General features: G+C 50.1%; 1 protein-coding gene and 1 long non-coding RNA gene across 11 annotated transcripts in view; one reads left to right on the top strand and one right to left on the bottom strand.

Annotated features, from left to right (window-relative positions):
* Nucleotides 1-20,496, bottom strand: part of COLQ (collagen like tail subunit of asymmetric acetylcholinesterase) — a 77,552-nt gene that overhangs the window by 47,749 nt on the left and 9,307 nt on the right. For 2 of the 7 annotated variants that reach the window (XM_036901003.2, XM_036900992.2), the window contains exon 1: nucleotides 19,190-20,301. The exons of 4 other annotated variants lie outside the window; for them this stretch is intronic. Coding sequence is in view for 1 of the 3 variants with exons in the window: in XM_036900992.2 (XP_036756887.2) it covers nucleotides 19,190-19,295 (106 nt within the window). In the remaining 2 variants the exon portion in view is untranslated. Of the gene's footprint in view, nucleotides 1-6,821; nucleotides 6,958-19,189; nucleotides 20,302-20,496 lie in introns of those variants that run through there. One more of the 7 variants, XM_057491530.1, reaches the window with a different exon arrangement.
* On the top strand, nucleotides 7,291-19,270 carry LOC130680621 (uncharacterized). 4 transcript variants are annotated; one of them, XR_008993647.1, is made up of 6 exons: nucleotides 7,291-7,428; nucleotides 10,689-10,768; nucleotides 11,009-11,293; nucleotides 11,557-11,653; nucleotides 14,037-14,155; nucleotides 14,582-18,015. It is a non-coding gene; the product is annotated as an uncharacterized LOC130680621 (long non-coding RNA). The 4 variants fall into 4 exon arrangements; XR_008993645.1 differs by having other exon boundaries at nucleotides 10,689-11,293; nucleotides 14,582-18,016; XR_008993644.1 differs by lacking the exon at nucleotides 10,689-10,768 and having other exon boundaries at nucleotides 7,305-7,428; nucleotides 14,582-18,014.

Raw genomic sequence — 20,496 nt, 5'->3', positions numbered from 1 at the left:
TCAGGATGGCCAAGGCCCTCCTGCTCATGTCCCACTCTGCCCTCTCATACCCAGCCAGTCCTGGAAACTTGTACTCATTCATCAAGGACTGTCAGGTGTCTCCACCAGGAAGCTTTCCTTGACTTCCCAGGCCAAGGTTGAGGGGTCCTGTTATATTTTCTTCTGGGTTTACCCCTGTATTACTCTTATCCATGGGGTGAAACTATTTCCTTGTATCACCCTAAACTTAACTGTCTGGGAGGATGGGAGCTGATTTTAATCCCCAGGGTCTAGCACAGTATCTGACACATACTAGATATTCCACAAATGTTTGCTTAATATTATTAATTAAAAGTAAAAAACCCTTTCTATATGCCAGGCACCATTTAAGTGCTTCACATTTATAAATTCACCTAATCCTCCCAGCAACCCTGAGAGTTAAGTACTATTATTATTCCCATCATCCCCATTTTACAGATCAGTTAACTGAGGCAAAGAGATGAAGCAACTTGCCTGAGGTCATATAGACTGTAAGTGGCGTGGCCAGGATTTGACCCAGCAGTCTGGTTCCGAAGCCTTCCTCTTGATCTCTACACTCTGCTCTCTTTATTTGGGGGGAAGTGAGGGCCAGGAGCTAAGAAGGCCAGGGCTTCCTGTGACAACCACCTGACACAGATGGGTTGCTGCCTCCAGCCAGACAGCAGGAGCACCAGACCTGAGCAGGGCTCGCTTCATTGACTCTGCCAGGATGGACGGCTGTGTGACATGGCCACAGAGTGGCCTCGTCTGCCGTGCTTCTGTCAAGCCACTCACACTCAGCAGGAGAACCTCATGGCCTAGCTGGGAGTGGCAGGCCTGCTCCGGCTGCCAGGGGCTGCTTCTCTCTCTCAGTGGTAAAATAGCCATACTGTCGTATAACTTGACATTAATGCCAGTGGTGTCCCTCCTCAAGTTTCTCCAAGGTTCTTTCCTGGAGTGCGGAGTGGGCCGCGAGTGGGCAGCTCCCACAGCTCCACTCTGCCTGGGCATGTGGGGAGCCTGCACATACAGGCCACAGAGCAGTTCTTTGAATCTCTGTGGCCTCCATGGGCAGCCAAGGCCTTTCCAGCCGGCAGCCCCTAGGCAGGCAGGTTCACTTGGCGAACGGCACTCCTCGCCCTTTATTTTTCCGTATATGGCCCTTAAAGCCTCCTTCAGCCCACACCTCTGGCCCTCCACTGATGAAAGGCCCTGCCTCATTTACAGCAGCCCCTTCTCACTTCTCCCTGGAAACTGGAGTGGCTGCGGTGGACCTGAAGTATCAGTTGCTTTTCCTGATGAGACATCTGCTTTGCTCACCCCTCCCCATCCCTCTCACCCTTTCCCCTTGACCTACTTCATTTTCAGCTGGTGAAGAGCATCCATTTCTGCCTGCCCCCTAACACCCTGGAGATGTTTGTTTTTAGCACAGTCTAGTTTATTTACGGCTCATTGTGGGTCAGAATATTTCCACCAGGTGGACGTGTTTGGGAGCAGCTTCCCCCGCCCTGCCCTTCCAACCAGCTAAGCCAGGACTTTGCATGTCTATTTTGGTGTCATCCAAGAGGCCTGTGGGTCTCTCACAGGGCTGTGCTGCCTCTGTGGAATCGTGTCTGAGCTCAGGCCACAGCCTGGAAGAGCCCCATTGTGATGGAAACAGCCGTGTGGAGGGGAGTGGGGCCCTCAGCGAGCTGCTGGGCCACTTGGCACAGCCCCTGCAGCTGCTCTGGAAATGCTACCTCTCAGGGAATTCAGGACTACCTGCCCTGGTGTGCAGACACCCAAGTCAAGTTGTACGTGGCCACAGCAGCACCAGATTGCAAGCAGAAACCATGCTGAGTCTAATGCAGGATTTTAGCAGGTTTTTTTGTTTGTTTGGGGTTTTCTTGCTTTTGCTGGTGCTGGCTTTGCCCTTTGAACTCAGTACCCACTTGACTCTTGGGCACATCCTTGAAAATGATCCACTCCAACCTACCCTTAGACAAATAGGGACTGGGATCAGGGAGTGTGAGTGTGTGCACAAGTGACCCTGTGACCCAGCCCAGCTCATTCCTTCAGTCTGAGATGTGTCCCCATCTGCACCGTGAGGAGTTTGGCCCAAAGTCACCAAAGTCCTACACTTATGACACCAGGGTCCTCACTGTATCTGTATCTCCCACTCACAAGCCCAGCCCATCAATAGGGCACCAGAGAACCTTTTCCATTTTCTACCTCCTGTTTTTACAACAAGCAGTGCCCCCCTCAAATCACGCAAAGATGTTATTAGAAGCCACCAAAGGAAAGAAGTGACAAAAACCACCTGTCTTTGCAGCTTGGGGAAATTCCAGGTGTGGCCAGTGTGCTAGCTATTGTGCACCTGCTCACGAAGTTGGTGGACTGCTCCATTTCTTAGTTCCTCCTCCGTATGCCTGGGCCTCTGCTGCTGCCTGAACCCACCCTGGAGGGAGCTGGAGGAGGGGTGAGGGGAAGGGCTTTGGCTCCACAGCGTTGCTAAGTGTGGCCAGGCCGGATGTCTCAGCTACAGTGATGTTCTCATGTTAACTGGCTTCCACTTGCCCCCAATTTTCCACATGCATATATTCCAGAGAAGACTGTACCCTACAACTTTCCTTTGGCCCCCTGCTCTTATGTTTGAAAACCAAATTCTGATCCTAAAAGTGGAAGGTATGTGAATTTCTCTGAGAGACCAGGTAGGAGTCTGCCTTCTGGTAGCTTGCTCCCAAGTGGGCAGGGGGGATAGGTGAGGACACAGCCTATACAGAAAACGGTCTGGTGGCTTGGGGGCTGCTGCCTCGGGGGCAGTGAGCCCATGACCATGCCAGTGAGCCTGGAGAGTGATGGGAAGTGTCCAGCCACCCAGTGCCGGGGCTGGCCCCAGGCCACAGCACATGATGTTACTTCAAAGCAAGGCAGCAGCAGCTGCCAGTCTGCTACCTTGAAATCGAGATCACAAGAGGGGCCCACACAAGCACACAGACACATGTGAGCATGTGCATCAAGTCCCTGTCCACGGCACTCCCATCACTAACTGAGAAGCTCAAGATTTAAAGGCTGCCAAAAGCTCCCTGAACAAGTCCTTTTTCCAAAACAATGAACACACACAAAACGAGCACACACACACTCTCACACCTCACCCACGCAGTGAGCTGAGTAACAGAGCAGTCCTGAAGTGGCGAGCAGAACAGCGAGACTGAGCGATGGGCATGTCACTGTGGGCAAGGCCCCAGGTGCACTGGCCAGGGAGCACGCTGGACACAGGATGAGATGTGCCATGCCTCCAAGCACTTCAGTGCCTGGCCTGCTGGGCATTCAGGGTGGTGTTGGGAAATCCCTGCTTTCCTGTTGCTTCTATTAGATGCCCGGGGTCCAGAGGCCACTCCTGAGCTCCTGCGAGCAGGAGTAGGCAAGCAGGAGGCTGCCCTAGGGGCAGCTTGGGAGAGGAAGGGTGTCCTGGCCGGGGGGACGAGGTGCGGTTGGGAGCCCAGGACACTGACTCCCAAGTGGGCAGGAGGGATAAGTGAGGACACAGCCTATACAGAAAATGGTCTGGTGGCTTGGTGGCTGCTGCCCCCATGAGGGATGAGCCCCAGTGAGCTGAGCGGACATGGTGTGCATTCCGTCAAACAGGCTGACTTCCATTCAGCTCAAAAACTGCCGTGTCAATACTGCTTGGACAAGCCTCCAGGTCCACCCCCTCCACTGTCCTGTGGAAGCCTGACCCACCTCTGGGCCTCCCCTCTGCTGCAGGCAACACCTCTGGGGCTGGGGGCTTGGCTCTCACCCTGTGTGCGTCAAGGTGCTGCTGACACAACCAAACTCAATTTTTAAAAAAATGTACTTTTTCATTTTATTTATATACACATATATATAGCCATGGGGCAAACGTTTTTAGATGAAACCTGCCTGTAAAATAATAAAGTGGTGTATACCAGATACATAAAGAAATCTGATACTTTTTAGGCATGCCCAGTGTACAAACATGCACGCATACAATATTCTAGGTCATAAAAGACGAGATCATTAGTACTTAGCAATAAGCACTGTTGCCTTAACCACTTAGTAAAAACTGTAAGCTATAGCAGAAGTCAGAAAACTTTTTCTGGAAAGGGCCACTTAGTAGATATTTTCGGCTCTGTGGGCCACATGGTCTTTGTTGCAATGTAACTGCTGTTGTACATGAAAACTGCCACAGAAGATACATAAAGGAATAAGTGTGGCTATGTCCAATAAATCTTTATTTACAAAAATGGGAGGCAAGCTAGATTTGGCCTTCAAAAGAAAGGATACTTCCTGTACTCATTCATTTACTGTTTGATTCATTCAGAGGCACACACTGAGTACCAAATGTGTGCCAGGCACCGTGACTAGACTCTGTCCAGTTCCTGCCCTCGAGTACGTTGCTCAGTGTTGTGGAGAGAGTATGGGCCCTGGAGTCAGGCAAACTTGGGCGGGAGTCCTGACTTTGCCTCTTGCTAGCTGAAAAGCCTTGAGGAAATTACTCACTCTCTCTGAGTCTTGGCTTTCCTATCTGTAAAGTCTTACCTGTGAATTCTGTAAATACCTACCTTGCTAGTTTGTTGTGAGGATTAGAGCTAGGGCTTTTGGAGTTCCTGGCACAGAATAGGGGCCCTTTCACTGACATCTTCATAGATAACTATTGTACAAGATGGAAAAAGAAGTGGCTAACATGGGGCTGGAGTGTCTAGAAGGACTTAAAGAAGAAATGGGTAAAAGTTGGGGAACAAGGGATACAAATGAGAAATCCAGGAAAGCTTTCTGGGCAAGATAGCATTTAAGCTGAGTTTTGAAAGAAGAGAAGATTTGCTGCTACCAAGACGGGAGGAGCGAGTGGCAAAAGGGTCAGGCTCTGCTCTGTCTCCGGAGTGCTCCCTCTGTTCTGAGAGACACAGAGTCTGAGCCATCAGAAAAGGCAGGCCAGAGGGCATGGAGTGCTCTATCCTGAATCCCAGGCAGTTGCAATGTCATCTGTATGCCATCTTCCAAACTTGCCCTGTGCTGGGTCATATTCCTGCAGCTCTTCATTTTTCAAACCTCACTTCAAAACCCTTGGAGACAGAAGTGTTGCCACTTTTCAGTACCAACCAAGCTTTACCATTCGGCACCAAAGTTTCCCTAAAAAGGTTTACACACCTGAACCATTCAGCTGTGCTTTGTTTATTTCCTGTGAGAACAAAGCCAACCGGACTAGGTGGTGGAGGATGGAGGAGGTCCTGGCTAACACTGGAGGAGGACTCAAATCTCTACTTTGAACCCAGTGACTCAGGCTCATGGCTGTCTGCTTCTGTCTCTCTCTCTGATTCTCTTCTGTTTCAGTCTCATTCTCCGTCTCCCTGTCTTCCTGTCTCTAACTTTCTCATTCTCTGTCTCCAAGAAGTAACAGCTGGATTTCCTTAAGTCAAGTACCTGGATGTGTGCTTGGCTACTGCTAACTGACCGTCAGTCAAGCATGCCAGCCTGGGATTAGGAATTCTGGTCTTCAGCCCCAATGTGGCCAGTAACTGCCTATGTGACCTTGGAGAACTCACTTCCCCTCTGGACCTTGGTTTCCCCAAATGTAAAATGGGAGCACTGGATCAGATGAGATCTCAGCTCCTTCCAGTTTTGGCTTCTGTCTGAGTCAGCCCTTTCCAGCTCTGGCTTCTGTCTGAGACATAAATAGTCCTTTATATGGGCCCTAGACAGGTATGGAGAGTCACTCTCTCCCCCTCTCTGCTGGTGATCCGTACTTGCCCTCGAGGCAGCCAGCCTGCTGAGCTCCCTCGGCCTGGGCACCCACTCACCACAGCAGAAGGGCCTGCAAAATTTAATTCATAATAAAAGTTTCTGGGGCCTCCCGCAGCTGTCAGCAGGTGTCATAGTCAGAGTATTTTGTCTTAATTGCAGCTCTGGGATTTATTAACCAGGCCAGAAGACCACTTCTGGAAGTCTGCCTCCCCAGGCACTGGTCCAGGATGAAGCTCCCGTCCCCACTGCTGCCACACGCAGAACTGCTCCCTGCCTGTCAGGACCAGAGCAGAGTCTGCTTTGCATCTTTCCCCACTGTGTCTCCCACGCCCACTGTGCAGAGACCATGAGGCCTGGATACTCAGGCTTCTCTCCAAGGACCCAGAGTTCCCAGTGTGAGGCAAAGACACCTGCATGTTTGGGGGCAGAGTCCAGGGACCCCACAGCCCCCAGGGCACCACCGGCCTGCTGTGCTATGCCCAAACCTGGGTGGGTAGAGAAATAGGGAGGACATGGGCTCTATGTTCCCACTGACAAATAGTTTCTCTTTGACTAAACTTTAGTTAAGCTCTCAACAAGGCCTCCAGCTTGGCTTTCCGTGTGCATCTTGCAGAACTCAGTTTTAGGAAGAATCCTGCTAAATCAGTTTAGAGAGAATGCCTACCCTTGGTATCCCATCAGCCACATACCTGATCAGATTCCTCATGCCCCACTCCCTATCCTTGATACCTTGTCACTCTGGCCTGCCTTCAGCAAGAATCCTACCAAGTGGGTTCAGCAGGAATCGTCCTGCCCTTGTTGTGTCCTCTTAGTAATCGTCCACCCCCAATCGCCAACCCACTCTTGGCTGTAAATCCCCACTTGCTCCCGGTGCATTTGGAATTAAGCCCAGTCTCTTTCCCCTTTTGAGATCATCTTGCCACCCAGGCAGTAGTCTTGAACAAAGTCTTTCTTACCATTTCAACGGTGTCAGAATAATTTTTTCCTAACACTACTTCCAAACCTAATGCTATTTTTTTTTTTCAGGAGAGCCCTACAACAGAGTCTATTCATCCCACAGACATTTATTGAAAACTTACCTGTGCCCAGACCATGCTATGCCACCCCACCCAGACACAGAGATGAATAAGCCGCTGGTGTGGCCCCCGGAGAGCAGCGTTTTCGTCGCGTCGCCGCCCGGGACTGACTGCACAGGCTCCCTGGAACCGCGCCAGGAAGGGCTCCCAGGCGAGGGGGCCGTGGCTCTGCGGCGGCAGAAGAGGGCAATGTCGCCGCCGCTGACACTCGTTCAGCGAAGCTTCTCCATGAAGCGGTGGCGGCTCAGGACCTGCGCTCCCCGCAAACCTGTTTGCTCCTCAGAGGACAAACGCCCTCGCTTTCCAGAGGGGGAAGGGCTCTCGGGGAAGCCAGGTCGCTCAGGCAGGGCCCACAGCTAGTCCGGAACTGGGGTCAGAGTTCAAAAGGAGCCTGCCCGCGGTGCTACGGGAAGATGCCTTCCTGGAGGCTGGGTCCGCAGCCCCGGGGGCGGCTCCCGCCGGCCACGCCCCTGCTGTCCTGCAGCCCTGCGCAGCCGGGGGTCGGCCCTCAGACCTGGCCCACTCCTGGCGGGTAGACGCCCTCTGCTCCTAACTCCCGGGCGCTGACTTCGGAGCAAAGACCTCTCAGGGTCGGGGCTGTGCAGAGAAGGTTAGTACCCTCTCCACAGGCGGAGCTGCCCCTGAGAAGCCAGCCCCGCAGGGGACATGGGGCTTTTCTTATCAGTGGTCGGGCCTGGAAGCCGGGGACTCCAGCCCTGGGGATGGTGGAGCCACAGGGGAAGGACTAGAGCCCAAATGCCAGCGTGGGGCCAAGCTACCCCCAGCCAGGCGCACCAGACTGCCAGGTGAGGCAACAATAAAGCTTGGTTAGTTTCAGTTGCTAAGATGCTGGGGCTTTTTTGGTACAGTAGAGAGTGGTGAGGGCAGAGCCATTGCTTTCTAATGGAGAGAGCTAATGGCCCAGTGGTGAGGTACCCACAGGGAAACATGGCCCAAGCATTCAATACACTTCTCTGACTGCCCCAATAGCCCACCAGGCTGTATTAGTATTACAGTCCTGTCAGACAAGCCTCAGAGGTTTAGAGAGGCGCCTAAGGTCACACACAGCCAGCAGGTGTAGGCCAGGACTGAATCCAGATGTCTCACCCAGGAAATTTCTGGAGATTTGGTTACCACCGCCATGTGGTGCCCACTGTCCCCTACCACCAGCCAGAGAGGAGCAGGGAACCTCAGAAAACATGGCAGGTGCTGCTTCTGTCAGCTGGATTTGAAGTTTACCAACGCCTACTTCCATTCCTTTCTAATCAAACCTGATCATGACTCACTTTTGGGCCCGTTTCCTGGTCTGTAAACTCACATGAGTAGACCATCCTAGTTGCTCCCTGACTATCCCAACCACAGGGGGGGGTTCAATTGTGTGTCCTAGTGGCCTTCAATCCACAGTGCACTTACCATCTCTTCAAAGTGGGCATGCATCTACAGCTCATTTTGAAATCCTTCAAAAAATAAGATGGGTGGCTAAACAGCTATATGCTAGATAAATATAGCAAAATGATAACGGTTGCAGAATCTATGTGGTGGGTCTATTTCTTTGCTACTGCTGCCGCACCAAAGTACCCGGGTGACTTAAACAACAGAACTTCATTTTTCACGGTTCTGGAAGCTAGAATCCCAAGATCAAGGTGGTAGATCAGGAGAGGGACAGGCCTCTCTCCTGAGGCCTGTGCCCTGGGCTTGCAGGTGGCCACCTCTGGCTATGTCCTCACATGGCCTTTCATCTGTTTGAGCACATCATTGTGCGTCTCTGTGTGTCCACAACTTCTCTTCTTATAAGGACACCAGTCAGATCAGATCAGGGCCCACCCAGATGGCCTCACTTAAATCTTAATCACTTTTTCAAAGGCTCCATCTTTAAACAGAGTCCCATTCTGAGGTACTGGGCATCAGGGCTGCACCATATGAATTTGGAGGGTACACAAGCCAGCCCATAACAGTGGGCATATTCGTGTTCCCTGGAAAGTTCTTTCCACTTTTTTGAATGTTTGAAATTGTTCATATAAAAAAGAATAAAAATAGAACATTTTAAAAGTAGGCAACAGAGAACCAGAAGGTAATTTCACAATTGGATTAGGGGTGGCTTGGTCCAACACTCTTTTTGGTAAATATCTGGGGGCTTCAGAGCTGCACACAGTCAGGGCAGCGTTGCCAGGAGGAGCCTGCAGCCACTCACTGTGAGGCCGTGAGCAGGGAATTGAGCCCTACAGATGACCTGAGAGGGGTGTTCTCTCTGCCCCTCCCCCACCAGAAGGGCCCCCTGCAGGAGGAAAAGTGTGTCCTAGCTACATGAAAGGAAGCCCCCTCCTCTTTGTCATTGTGCTATACTAAGTCAGCGACCCTTTCATTGTGCAAGGATTCAAGGAGACAAACACATCTCCGTTTCCTCCCGCGAGGGAATTTTTCACCCTTATCTAAAGGAAGGCATCTGCTTTTTTGAGTTCAAGTTCTAATTTGACAAAATGGCATATGGTAAATGGGGAGGAAGAAGGAGACAATGTTATTAGGAGGCAAGGGAACATCAAGAAACTTCCCCAAGGCTGGCTGCTCCTTGGCTGTGAATCTGATTACAGCGGCCAGCCATAAATCAGTGAGTGCTACTAAATCTGCTGCTACAACTTGACAGGGGAGGTCAAGTTTGTAGAGTTGTTCAGGAGATCTGGCTTTAAGTCAGAGACAAACTCCCCAGCTGCATCGGCCCAAAGGGTCGGGTGTTTCCAACACCTGCTGGCAACTGGGGCTGAGTGGAAAGGCCCTGGGTTTCTAGCTGCTTGTTTCCATGCCTTCATTTTTCCATGGTGACATTCTAGCTCTATGGAAACTTGTGATTCAAAACTACACAGCTCACTTAACCCTTTCCCTAGAGCCCCCCAACCCTGGCCCCGCGGCCTCCACTAGTTGTCCGAGGGTCCACAGCAGATGGGGATGAGGGAAGCAGGCTGCCCGCTGGCACAGTCAGAAATTTACACCCATTAGTCACTCAAATCCATGGATTCCAGTAAGTGGAAGACTTACTGGAATTGATCCCTTTGGACTCAATGTAGCAACAGAGCTTCTCAACTGTTCAAGTTGGCAAGACGACTTCAGTTTTCTGCAGCACTATAGTTATGTGACTCCACCATTCTGGAAATTCTCTGAGGTCTCAGTTCACATGGCTGCTTTGGGTCTAGCAGACTTTTAAAGACAGAAAAAGCCCATCCTGTGCTCCAGATAAGAGGCTGTGTTTTGTAGGCATATATAAAATTTTGTTTAATTGTTTAGAATTGGTAATACATTCATGTGATTCAAAATTCCAAAAGTACAAATGAGTATACATGAAAACTCCCATCCCGTCCCAGGTCCAAATATTTATTACTGTTTATTTAGTTTTCTACATATACTTCCAGGAATATTTTATGTATATATGAGCAAATAGGTCGGTATAATACCTTCCCTCTCTTTCTCAAAGGGTTGCTTGGGTGTATAACCATATATATGACACTCCTGGATTTCTCCACAGTATTCTTAAGACATTATTCTATGAAACTACATAAAATGCATCCACATTCCTTTCTATGGCTGCATAATATTCTTTCTTTTGGAAGAACCATAATCTGTTCACCCTGCCCTCTACTGAGATGCATTTGGCCAAATTTGCAAACATCTGCTAATGTAAACAGTGATTGAATAATAACCTTCATACAATAACCAGCATACAATAAAATAACATGTATTCTTGTATGCTGGTAAGAGTGTCCACTTGATGAATTCCTAGACTAGAATTGCTGGGTCAAAGGATGTGTGCATGTCTAATAATGACACATGTTGCCTAATTTGTCTCCACAAAGCCTCATCAATCCACGTTCCCTCCCACAGGCAGAGGATGACAGTGAATGTTCCCACCCACCCTTGCCAGCACGTATGATGTCAGATCTTCTGCATTTTGCATATGATAGGTAAAAAATGGTATCTGAGTGTGGTTTCAGTTTGCATTTTTCTAGTGGTGAATGAGGCTGGGGCCAATTTCAGGAGTTTTAGAGCCTTTTACCTTTCCATCTTTCCATTAGGTTGTTAGTTTCCTCTTGTAAATTTTTCCTATTTATAAGAAAAGTAGAACCTTATTATATGACTTGCAAATATTTTTCCCAGCTTGTTTTGGCCTTTTGACTTTGTTTTTCATTTTTCCTATACACAAGAGAGAAGCACGAGCTGCCGCAGAAAAGCCATGGGCTTTCTCCAGCCGTCCCAGGAAGGTACCAAGAGAGCCAGGTGTGGCCTCAGGGTGAGTGGGGGGAGGAGGGGGCAGGCCTGCGGGGGAGAGCCTGTCAACTCCCATTCATGTCTCCTTTCCTTTCTTCTTTTTTCAGACCCCAGCTGGTTTGCTGGTGCAAAGCCCTCAGCAGCCACGAGGCCTCCTTTCAGCTGTCGCCAGCTCCCAAAACATGCCTCCAGCTTGTGCTTATGCTGGTTGCTGTGGAGACGTAAGTGCAGGCTTGAATGGAGCTGCATGCTCTAGGCTGGGAGATGGAATAGGGCCAGGTGTATTTTTACAGCCATCTGGGAAAGCCAGTCTTCCCAGAACAGCCTCCTTCCCTGATCAACGTGTCCCTGCTTTAGGGACGTGTTTACAAATGTAAAACAGAGAAAAGCTCTCCCTCTCTTTTTGCCTTAAGTCACTGGATACTTTAAGCCAAAAGTTATTGTTTGAGTCGTATTTGCCTTTTAACACAAATGCATCTTACAGGGAATCATGACCTCTTGGCATGCACAGGGATGCTGTGAGATTCTGGAAATTACAGAAAGGGCTTATACATCTCACACATGACACACCAGACACCATTGTAAGTACTTTATGCTCGTAATTAGCCTGCTTGATTGTCACAGCTGCTCTGTGAGTTCTACCCTACTTTGTTTTCTAGGTGGGGACCCTGAGGTACAGAGTGGCGGTTTGCCAGCTCAGCATCACAAAGCGAAAGGAGACACACGATCTGGCCCCTTGCAGTATGGCACCAGAAGCACCACCCCTAACCACTAGCTACTCGGCCTCTGCAATGATTTGAGGGTCAGAAAGTCCTGATTTGGCATTTTGGCCTTGACACTGTGTGACCTCAGGCAAGTGACTGCACCTCCCTGAATGTTAGCTTCCTCTTTGGTACCAATGGCCTGTGAAATTGTTGGGAAGATTAGAAGTCATATATATAAAGAGTTTAGTGACTACAAAGTGCTCAGTGTAAGGTAGCTGTGTTAGTGTAGGTCTCTTAAAGTAGCTACGGCAGAAGCTGTCCTTCCCTGTCCATAGGCCGCAGTAAACATCAGGCCCTGTGGGCTTCCTACCAGAAGCATCTGTGACCGTGCAGAGGCCTTCTCCAGCCACGGGAGCTGCTTGGATGAATATCCCAGTCCCCTGTCTCCCTGAGGTCCCCAGCAGAGCTGAGCCCTGGCTGCCCACAGCAATCCACTCATAATTTTCCCCCAGACTGACTGCCTTCCCTTCCTGCTCACTTCCCTACTGCCCGACTGGAGTCACCTCCCCCAGAAACCTTCCATGTCCAAGTCCATGTCTCGGGATCCACTCTGGGAAGAAACACAAATGGAGACGGTATAAATGCCTGTGTCTTTGATTCTGTCACTTAAAGAAAGCATTTGTGGACTTTACCCAGTGAGAAAGGTGACTATGGTAGGCTGCCTAACAGCCCCAAAGAGGCCCACACCCTAATTCCTGGAACCTGTAAATGTCACCTTAAGTGGCAAAAGGAACTTAGCATATGTGATTAAGTTAAGGAGCTACCCAGGTGGGCCCTAAGTGCCATCACTGAAGCCCCAAGAAGAGAGGAAGATGAAGATTGACTCAGAAGACAATGTGGCCACTGAAGCAAGAGGCTGCCCTATTGGTTTTGAAGATGGAGAAAGAGGCGAGGAACCAAAGAATGCCAGGAATGTAGCTCTAAGCTCGAGAAAACAAGGAAACCGACTCCTCCAGGGAGCTTCTGGGAGGAGTGTGGCCTCGCCAACACCTTGATTTCTGCCAGGGGAAACTGATTTCAGACTTCTGCCCTCCAGAGCTGTAAGAGAATAAGTGTGTGTCATTCCAAGGCGCTCTATTTGTAGTGATTTGTTCTGGGGTGATAGTCGCCTTGTCCAATATATTCAGAGGCAGACTTGAGCAGTGGTTCTCAAAGTGTGGTCCATGGACCAGCAGCTCCTGGGATCTTATCAGAAATACAAACTCCTGGGCCCACCCCAGGTCTACTGAGTCAGAAATTCCAGGATTGGGGCCCAGAGGTCTGTTTTAACAAGCCCTCTGGTTATTTTTCAGGAGTTAACCCTGGCTAGACATTAGATCACTTGGAGAACTTTAAACATCGGTTCCCCATTCCATGCCCCAGAAATTCTGTTGTAAGTGGTCTGTTCAGTCTCGGCACTGGGCTTCTGTAAAGCATCCCAGTGGTCTTCTGTCCAACCAGGGCTGAGAACAAGTACTGTAGTTTGAGAACCACTGATCTAGAACACTGACTTCCAGCTGAGCTCCGCAGAGCCTGGGAATTCTGTAAAATCCATCAAGACTTGTACAGAAGGAAGGGGTAGAGTCTAAGCCAGCAGAGCTTCTGGTCCCAGAGGCCAAAAAGTCACTTGCCCAGATGCGGCTAGAGGTGTATGTAATAAGGAAGGTAGGTGGGGGATAAGACACGAGGGTGTTTGCAGGGAGCGCCTGGGGAGCTGGACTGAGTGACCACCAATGGCTGCACCCCACCCAGTCATCACCGTATCAGAATGTGGGTCAGGACTGCCAGGTTATCCTGGTTTCCTAGAAGTTTTTGTTTTATGGAGACATCAGAAATACATTTTTTAAATGTTAAATCACTTGATTTTTAAATGTTAGCAACTAAGGCAATTAAAAAAATTCCTTTCTCTATTGTTTTTGTACAACATGAAGGCTGAACATAGTTCACAGTAAGACTGGACCTGGTCCTTGGGCAGCTGGCTTGCGAGCTCCCTCTCTGCTGCAGGTGTCTTTCATTCACCTCCTGGGGCCAGCAGCCCAGCCTGGACAAGCTCCTCTCAGCATGCTAACAGCAGCTCCACAGGGGTAGGATATTTGTGTGTGTCTGCTCACTGCTGCAGCCTAGTTCCAGGCATATAGTTACCACTTACTTAAGTATTTGCTGAGTGCATAAAACCTCACAGCAATCCTGTGAGACAGAGACTATTACACCCGTTTTACAGATGAGGAATTTGAGGCTTGCTGCAGTGAGCAGACTTTCCCATGATCATACAGCTCATCACCAGCAGAGTCAGCACGCAAGCCCAGGACCCCGCACAGCAGGGACTACCGTGAAGAGCAGGTAAACCGTAGCTGTGAAAACGCCAGGGCAAAATGAGAGGTATGGGGGTAACTGGTACCAATTATGAGTGCAGTACCAGTAGTACATAGGGTGTGAACTGCTTGAGGAAGAAGAGGCTCCAGTTTATCAGGTGAGTCTCTGGAACGAATGAGGCTCTCTGTCCATCCTGGCACTGGGCTGTATTTTGTAGTGGTGGCAGTGGTGCTCTGGATCTGAGGAGAGCAGGCTGCATGTGGCACTGGTTTCGTGGGGCTTGGTCCTGGATCTCCAAGGGGAAGCCTCCATCTCTCCCACCCACTGCCCACAGTGTCTGAGCCGGCGCTGAGTCCACTGCTTTATTCAGCTTTGCTGGATGGGCTGAAGTGGGAGGCTGGGACCCCTGGGGAGCCCTCTAATTTAAGAGCCCTCTCTGATTGTATTATCCAGAGGAAATATGAGGAGCTAAATCAGAGAAGATGGCTGAGAAGTGCATTATGGAACATTAAACAATAGCTGATCAGCATCAGACACAGTAAATGGCCCCTAATCTACTGCCAAGAACATGCCTGGTTCCTACGTGGCGCCCTGGCTGGCTTCCAGGCAGGGGAATACAGGGCTGGACATCAAGGCTTTTAGGCCACAAAACCCCTGCTCTGGGTCATATCCCAGCAACTAACAGAAGATTCCAGCACCCAGACAACATGCATTTCCTTCCACATGATTTCGCTCTATAGGACTGGATTTGGGTCTTCACATCACCTGGTCTCTGACACTGGGACCCAAACATCATCTGGAGCATCTCTGCCTGCCTGGAAAATCCTGTACTGGAAGGGGGAAGCCACCTGTGACTGTGGGTTAGGGTAGTCCGGCTCAGGATGCCTGAAGAGGATGTGAAGGGGTATTCCCCTAGCTCCAGTAAGGCCTCACAATAATTCCCCACAATACCCTGGTTAAAGCTCATTTCACTAGAACATCCATTCGTTTAGAGCCCCATTAAAAGGCAAATGTCCTCAAAGGATAGATGAACTAGTATCCTGGTGGGTCTTGCACACTTTAGTATAAAGTAAACTTCAACCTTTTGCTAAGAGCTTTGGGCACTGATATCCTGAGAAGATAGGAAGGAATGGAGAGGAAAGAATCCAGAGAGGAGTTTCCAGAAGATAGGAAGGCAGCCTGCAGGACTTTAAAAGCTAAAATCACTATTTCTCCATGATCAGAAGCAGATTTGGTTTACACTGATGAAAGCCCTGGACTTTTACCAATGGGCAGGATTCAAATCTCCAGCTCTCCTGTATACCAGCTCTGTGATCTTAGGTAAGTCACTTAACTTCTCTGAGCCTCCATTTCCTCAGCTGTTGATGCCACACCCATCCCAGTGGTACTGTGAGAGTTACACAATTTCAAATGTGTGGCAGGTGTGTCCTGCCACACATATTGTCCTTGGGTCTGTACCACTACATTCTAGAAATTGCATGACCACTATGCTCCATCTGTGAATGGATATTGGGGCTGAATCAACCCACAGACCCATAGTGATCCTGGAAGGTCCAACCAAAATCCCAGCTAGATCAGCTGACCCAAACACATGAACTTCCAGAACAAATTATTGCTTTTTAAGCCACTGAGGTTTCAGGTGGTTTGCTATCCCGCAATGGTTAAAACAGTACACCAAAGTCAGAGCTCCCGACATTTTTAATTTTAGGGCTATGTGCAACAGAAATCATTCTAAAATGTATCTGACACTTCTCTGTCTTCTTAACCAAGACAAAGTGAACACAATTCAGTCTTCACTAGGTTGTTCATGCTCAAAATGGTGAGACCATTTAAGGTGCTAGAAGTCAGTGGTGCCCTCAGGGGTTCCATGCAGAACAGAGGCACTAGAAATACTATTTTGGTATTTCTGCATGTACTAAATACAGTCTACTATGCTTCTTGTGCTCAGAACTATTCCCTAGTAATTTGTCATTTTTCTTGTCATCAATTTTGTCAGCTGTCTTTTGTCGTGGTGGTTATTGTGTCTATTTTAAGCAGCAACTCACCTTCCCTAATCAACTGTGTAACACCCAATTCACCAGCCTTCAGGAAACCTGCTTTCTAAGTGTGTCTGTCAGCGTGGTCTCGGAGGTGGGAGCCCACAGGCCTGTGCTTCGGGGCTGGAGTCCTGTCATCCGTCTGGGCCTCTGATGCCGTTTGCTCCCTTTTCCTCTGGGACCCAGCAGTGGAGGTCACCAGGTAATGAGCCTCTGATTTAGATAGCTGGCGCCATGTCTGGAGTGTTAGGAGTCAAGCCCTTCCTGGAGGGAGAAGGGCTGGCTCAGCCACGGAGGGAAACGTTGGCCCCTGGCACATCAGAGCCCCTGTCCATCACGCCTTCTTGGCTTAGCCTGCGATTCACCAGGGGGCGACCAGGGCTTGCCCCAGAGCAGAGGCTGCATCCTACTTGTCTCTGTGTCCCCTGTAGCACTTAGCACACTGCCAGGCATGAAGGAGGCCTTACTAAGGTGGTGGGTGGGACCGGAGACCTCCCCAGTGCTCCCCCTTTATGTGTGCACCATGCTCGTCTCCTGCCGAAGAGGAAGAATCTACAGGCTTTTGAACATAGACTATTTCACATCAAACTGCTGGAAAATATTTTCAAAAGAGTTGTCCCATGTCAAGGAACAGTCCCCATATCAGGGCATAAGCTGGTTTCTGAACTGTGCTTTTGGGGAGTGACTAAATGAGGGGAATGAAGTCCAGACACTCTGCAGGAGAAAGCAGCTATTTTTCACCTTGTGAAGCTGTTAGCTCAGTGATTGCCCGTAGGTCTGCATCATCCTCGTACAAATACACAAAGTCCACATTAACAACCAGAAGATCTGAACTTAGCAAATCATCAGGAAGGGCCAGTTGTTCCCTACTGAGCCTGCCCCCTGCACTGTGCCCTGGGATCCCCTGCCCTCTGGCTTTGGGCTGGGTTCAGCCAAGGGAAAGCCCTGCCAAGAGGTGGCTGGGTTGGAAGAGAGAGAGGCTGGGGTATTTCTTCTCCAATTTCTCCCTACTTTGGTGCTTCTGTGGTCAAAGCTGCTTGGAGACCCCTCCAAGGTTCCCAGTCCACTGGGACCCACTTCCCCATTTCTTCCTCTTGGCTTTTCAAGCACATGAGTGGTAAAGACTTCCCAGGGTTGCTAATTCTTCAACTTCCCTTGGCCTCTTAACCCTCCTACACCTCTGAAAGGGGTCCCTTCATGCACGTGTTTTCATCTGAACCATCTGAGTTGCTGCCTTTTCCTGCTGTTACCTCAACTGTTACAATCTGTACAAAGCCTCACCTAAGAGATGTCTGAGCTGTGCCAGGCTAAGGCAAGGATTTCAAAGAAAATCAGAGCTTCTTTCCTCTTTAGCTTTCAGAACACATTAGCTATTTGGCTCTATGTAAATTAAGTGGTACAAAATGACAGCAAGCCCCCATCTACCGAGAAAAGTTTTTATTCTTTCATTCATCCACTCGGTCATCAAATATTTGTTGAACACTTACTATGTGCCAGGCACTGTTCTGCCCTGGGGCAAGAGTGATAACGTACAAGGCAGACACAGTCCCTGCTCACATGATGCTGACAGTCCAACACCAACTGTCTCCCCAGAGCCAGAGGCCACACCGGTCGCAGGGCTAGACCCAGATGGCCGAGTTCCTGAAGTCCTGAGCCTTCAGCAGGTTCTCAGAGGGAGGAATCTAGGCTCCAAGTTAAAACCACCAAAGCAGACCAAATTAACTATCAAGCTTCTCCTTAAATGGGGAATAATAACCCACCAGCTCACAGAAGCATGGTGCTCTCAAGCTGGACTTGCGGGGGGGCGTGCTGGCACACACCCGTGGGGACATGACCACCCACCTTCCCTGACCACCCCTCCTTGCCCGTACTCTCCAGCTCCCCTCCTCTCCTTCAGCTCCCCACACTTCTGTAAGCAGTCCCTCGCCCTTCCCCATGTCCCTCCCGCAGGGCCCACAAACACTGGCAGCACCCAGCACGCAGGTTGTTGAGCTGTTTTTATGAACGGAGAGGGGCTGGGGCTAGGTTCAGAGATGTGTGCTCAGAGAGCCTGGTCCCAGCAAAGGCACAGGCATGACTTTCTGCCTTAATTAAGTTATTTATGAGATTTCAGTTGGAGGCATGTGTGCACTGCCTTTGCTGGGGAGAGCCAGAGCGGCTGGGGTGAGCTGAGGTGAATACAAGGCAGGCAGCAAACCAGGGGGTCTGCCTGGCTCCCTTGAGCCCCCCGGAAACGTCAGAGTTTCCTCAGGAAAGCCTCAACAGGCCAGGCCGGTAACCCAATACTTCCTCTGCTCTGGGTCAGACAGGACAAGGACAACATCCTGGTGCCCTCAGCAAAGTCAGGCAGACGGGCAGAAAATGTCTCCTTCCCCAAACCGCCCAGCCCTACCCGCTGCCACCACCCTGGCCCATGGCCAGCAGCCCACCACCTCTTCCCAGGAAGTGCCCACCCCCTCGGGACCCTAGCTGCCTTAGCAGATTCTCACCCGGCAAAGCCCAACAGGAGAGCAGACAGACGTAGTCCTGTGGCTGCGAGGGGGCCCCTGGCCCTCAGAGAACCATCTGGACCCCCTCGCCCTCTGTGGGATGGTACTGGCCGTGACCCTGACCGAGCTGGGCAGAGGCAGGTTCCCCCCACAATATCCCCCTTGAGTCAACGTCCCCCTTCTGAAGGGGTCAGGGATGCATTTCTAGAGATGCCTGGACTCCCTTCTCTCCCACTGGCACTTCCTTTTCTTTTAAGCTCCTCACAATTCCCAACCAAAATTAGATCATGCAACAAATGGGGAGAAATGGGAAAGGCAGAAACCATTTTTAAAAGGGTCTGTGGCTTGGAGCAGCGGGTGGGGGCGGTTTGGAGCAGGCACAGAGGGCTTCTGAGATGAGCTCAGGTGGCTGGAAGCTCCCCCAGCCTCCCTCCACCCAGAGTAGATGGGAGAATACCAGGACACGTTGTGAAACCATCTTCCTTCCCCCCTGCTCCGGACAGAGGGAAGAAGGGAAAGCTGTGATCATCATTTACCTGCTGAAATTGGGAGGACGCTGTTGATGAAAGTAGGCTGAGACACGATAAAGCGGAAGAAAAGCTGAAGATAAATTCCCAAAGTCACTGGATTCAGGACAACCATGCTGGCTGGGATCTGGCAAGTGTCAAGTTCTCGAGGCAAGGCTGCTGTGGAGCCTCGCTCATCTCTGCTTTTGTCTCCCCACTGCTCTTGGCCTGTCTCCCTCTCTCCCTCCCTCTCTCCCTCCCTCCCTCTCCCTCTCCCTCTCTCTCTGCTTTCCCCATGCCTTTACCCAGAAAGAATGCCAACCATTTCCCATTAGACCATCTCCTTACTACACAGGGTTATATTTATCTCAAGCACTGGATCAAATGCCCACATTAAAATTAAGATGTCAGGATTTTCTTTTTTGGAGACTGTGAATGGTTATTGAAGTGGTGATGAATAGGCAGCCAAGTCTCCCATGTTCAACAGAAGCAGTCCTCAAGGGCAGATAGATTTCCTAACTGACTATCCACCGGTGTCTACCTGCTCGGGACTGAGTGTTCTACAGTGTCACAGACTCCACTCCTGATTCAAACTGAATTTCCAAGGGAACAAACCCCTTTGCTGTCAGCCTGTGACATTTTTAACCACTGGTGACAAATGCAAAGTTAACCTCGGATTATTTTCTTTTTTATCATCCAATAAAGGGAGGGCTAATATTTTCCAAAACCGCTTTCCCTATAAAAAAGTGTTATTTCTCTCTCCAGAAGCTGCAACCTTTTATCCCATCCAAAGCAAAATGAATGAACAGAGTAAATGGATTTGAAAGTGAATTATCAAACTTTCTTTGGAAAAATAGCACCAATGCCTTCATCCTAAATGGAGACCATGTTCCCCTTACAAGTTTAAGTTGGAAGCACGAGATGAATGTGCACGAACTTAAATTTGTGTACAGAGTCAGCAAAGATGAAATGCAGGGAGCCAGCGGAGGGCCATTGGGCGCAAAGACGCCCTCCAAAATTGCTCCACTGGCTGCACACGCGCTCGTCCCACAGGAGGTGGAGTGGGCTTCCCGCCTCGTCCAATCAGCACTGGCCTTGACACTGGCTTTGACCAATAGGGCGTGGCAGAAGTGACGCTTCCAAGCGTCGAAGGGCCCTGTCCAAGCGGAGGCCTTAACAGGCCAGGTAGCTTCTGCCCTTGCCTTTTTTTTGAAACCAACTGCTACGTAAAGAAACTCCGGACTGTTGGATAGGCAACAAAGAGGGGGCAACAGCCAGCCCCTAGCTGTCTGGCTGTTTCAGAGGAGGCACTGACTGCATGAGTGAGGACAGTGTGG

This window comes from Manis pentadactyla, chromosome 14 (genome assembly GCF_030020395.1).
Source record: "Manis pentadactyla isolate mManPen7 chromosome 14, mManPen7.hap1, whole genome shotgun sequence".
NCBI lineage: Eukaryota > Metazoa > Chordata > Mammalia > Pholidota > Manidae > Manis > Manis pentadactyla.
Note: the sequence above shows the minus strand (reverse complement) of the source record. Positions and strands in the feature narration are given on the sequence as shown.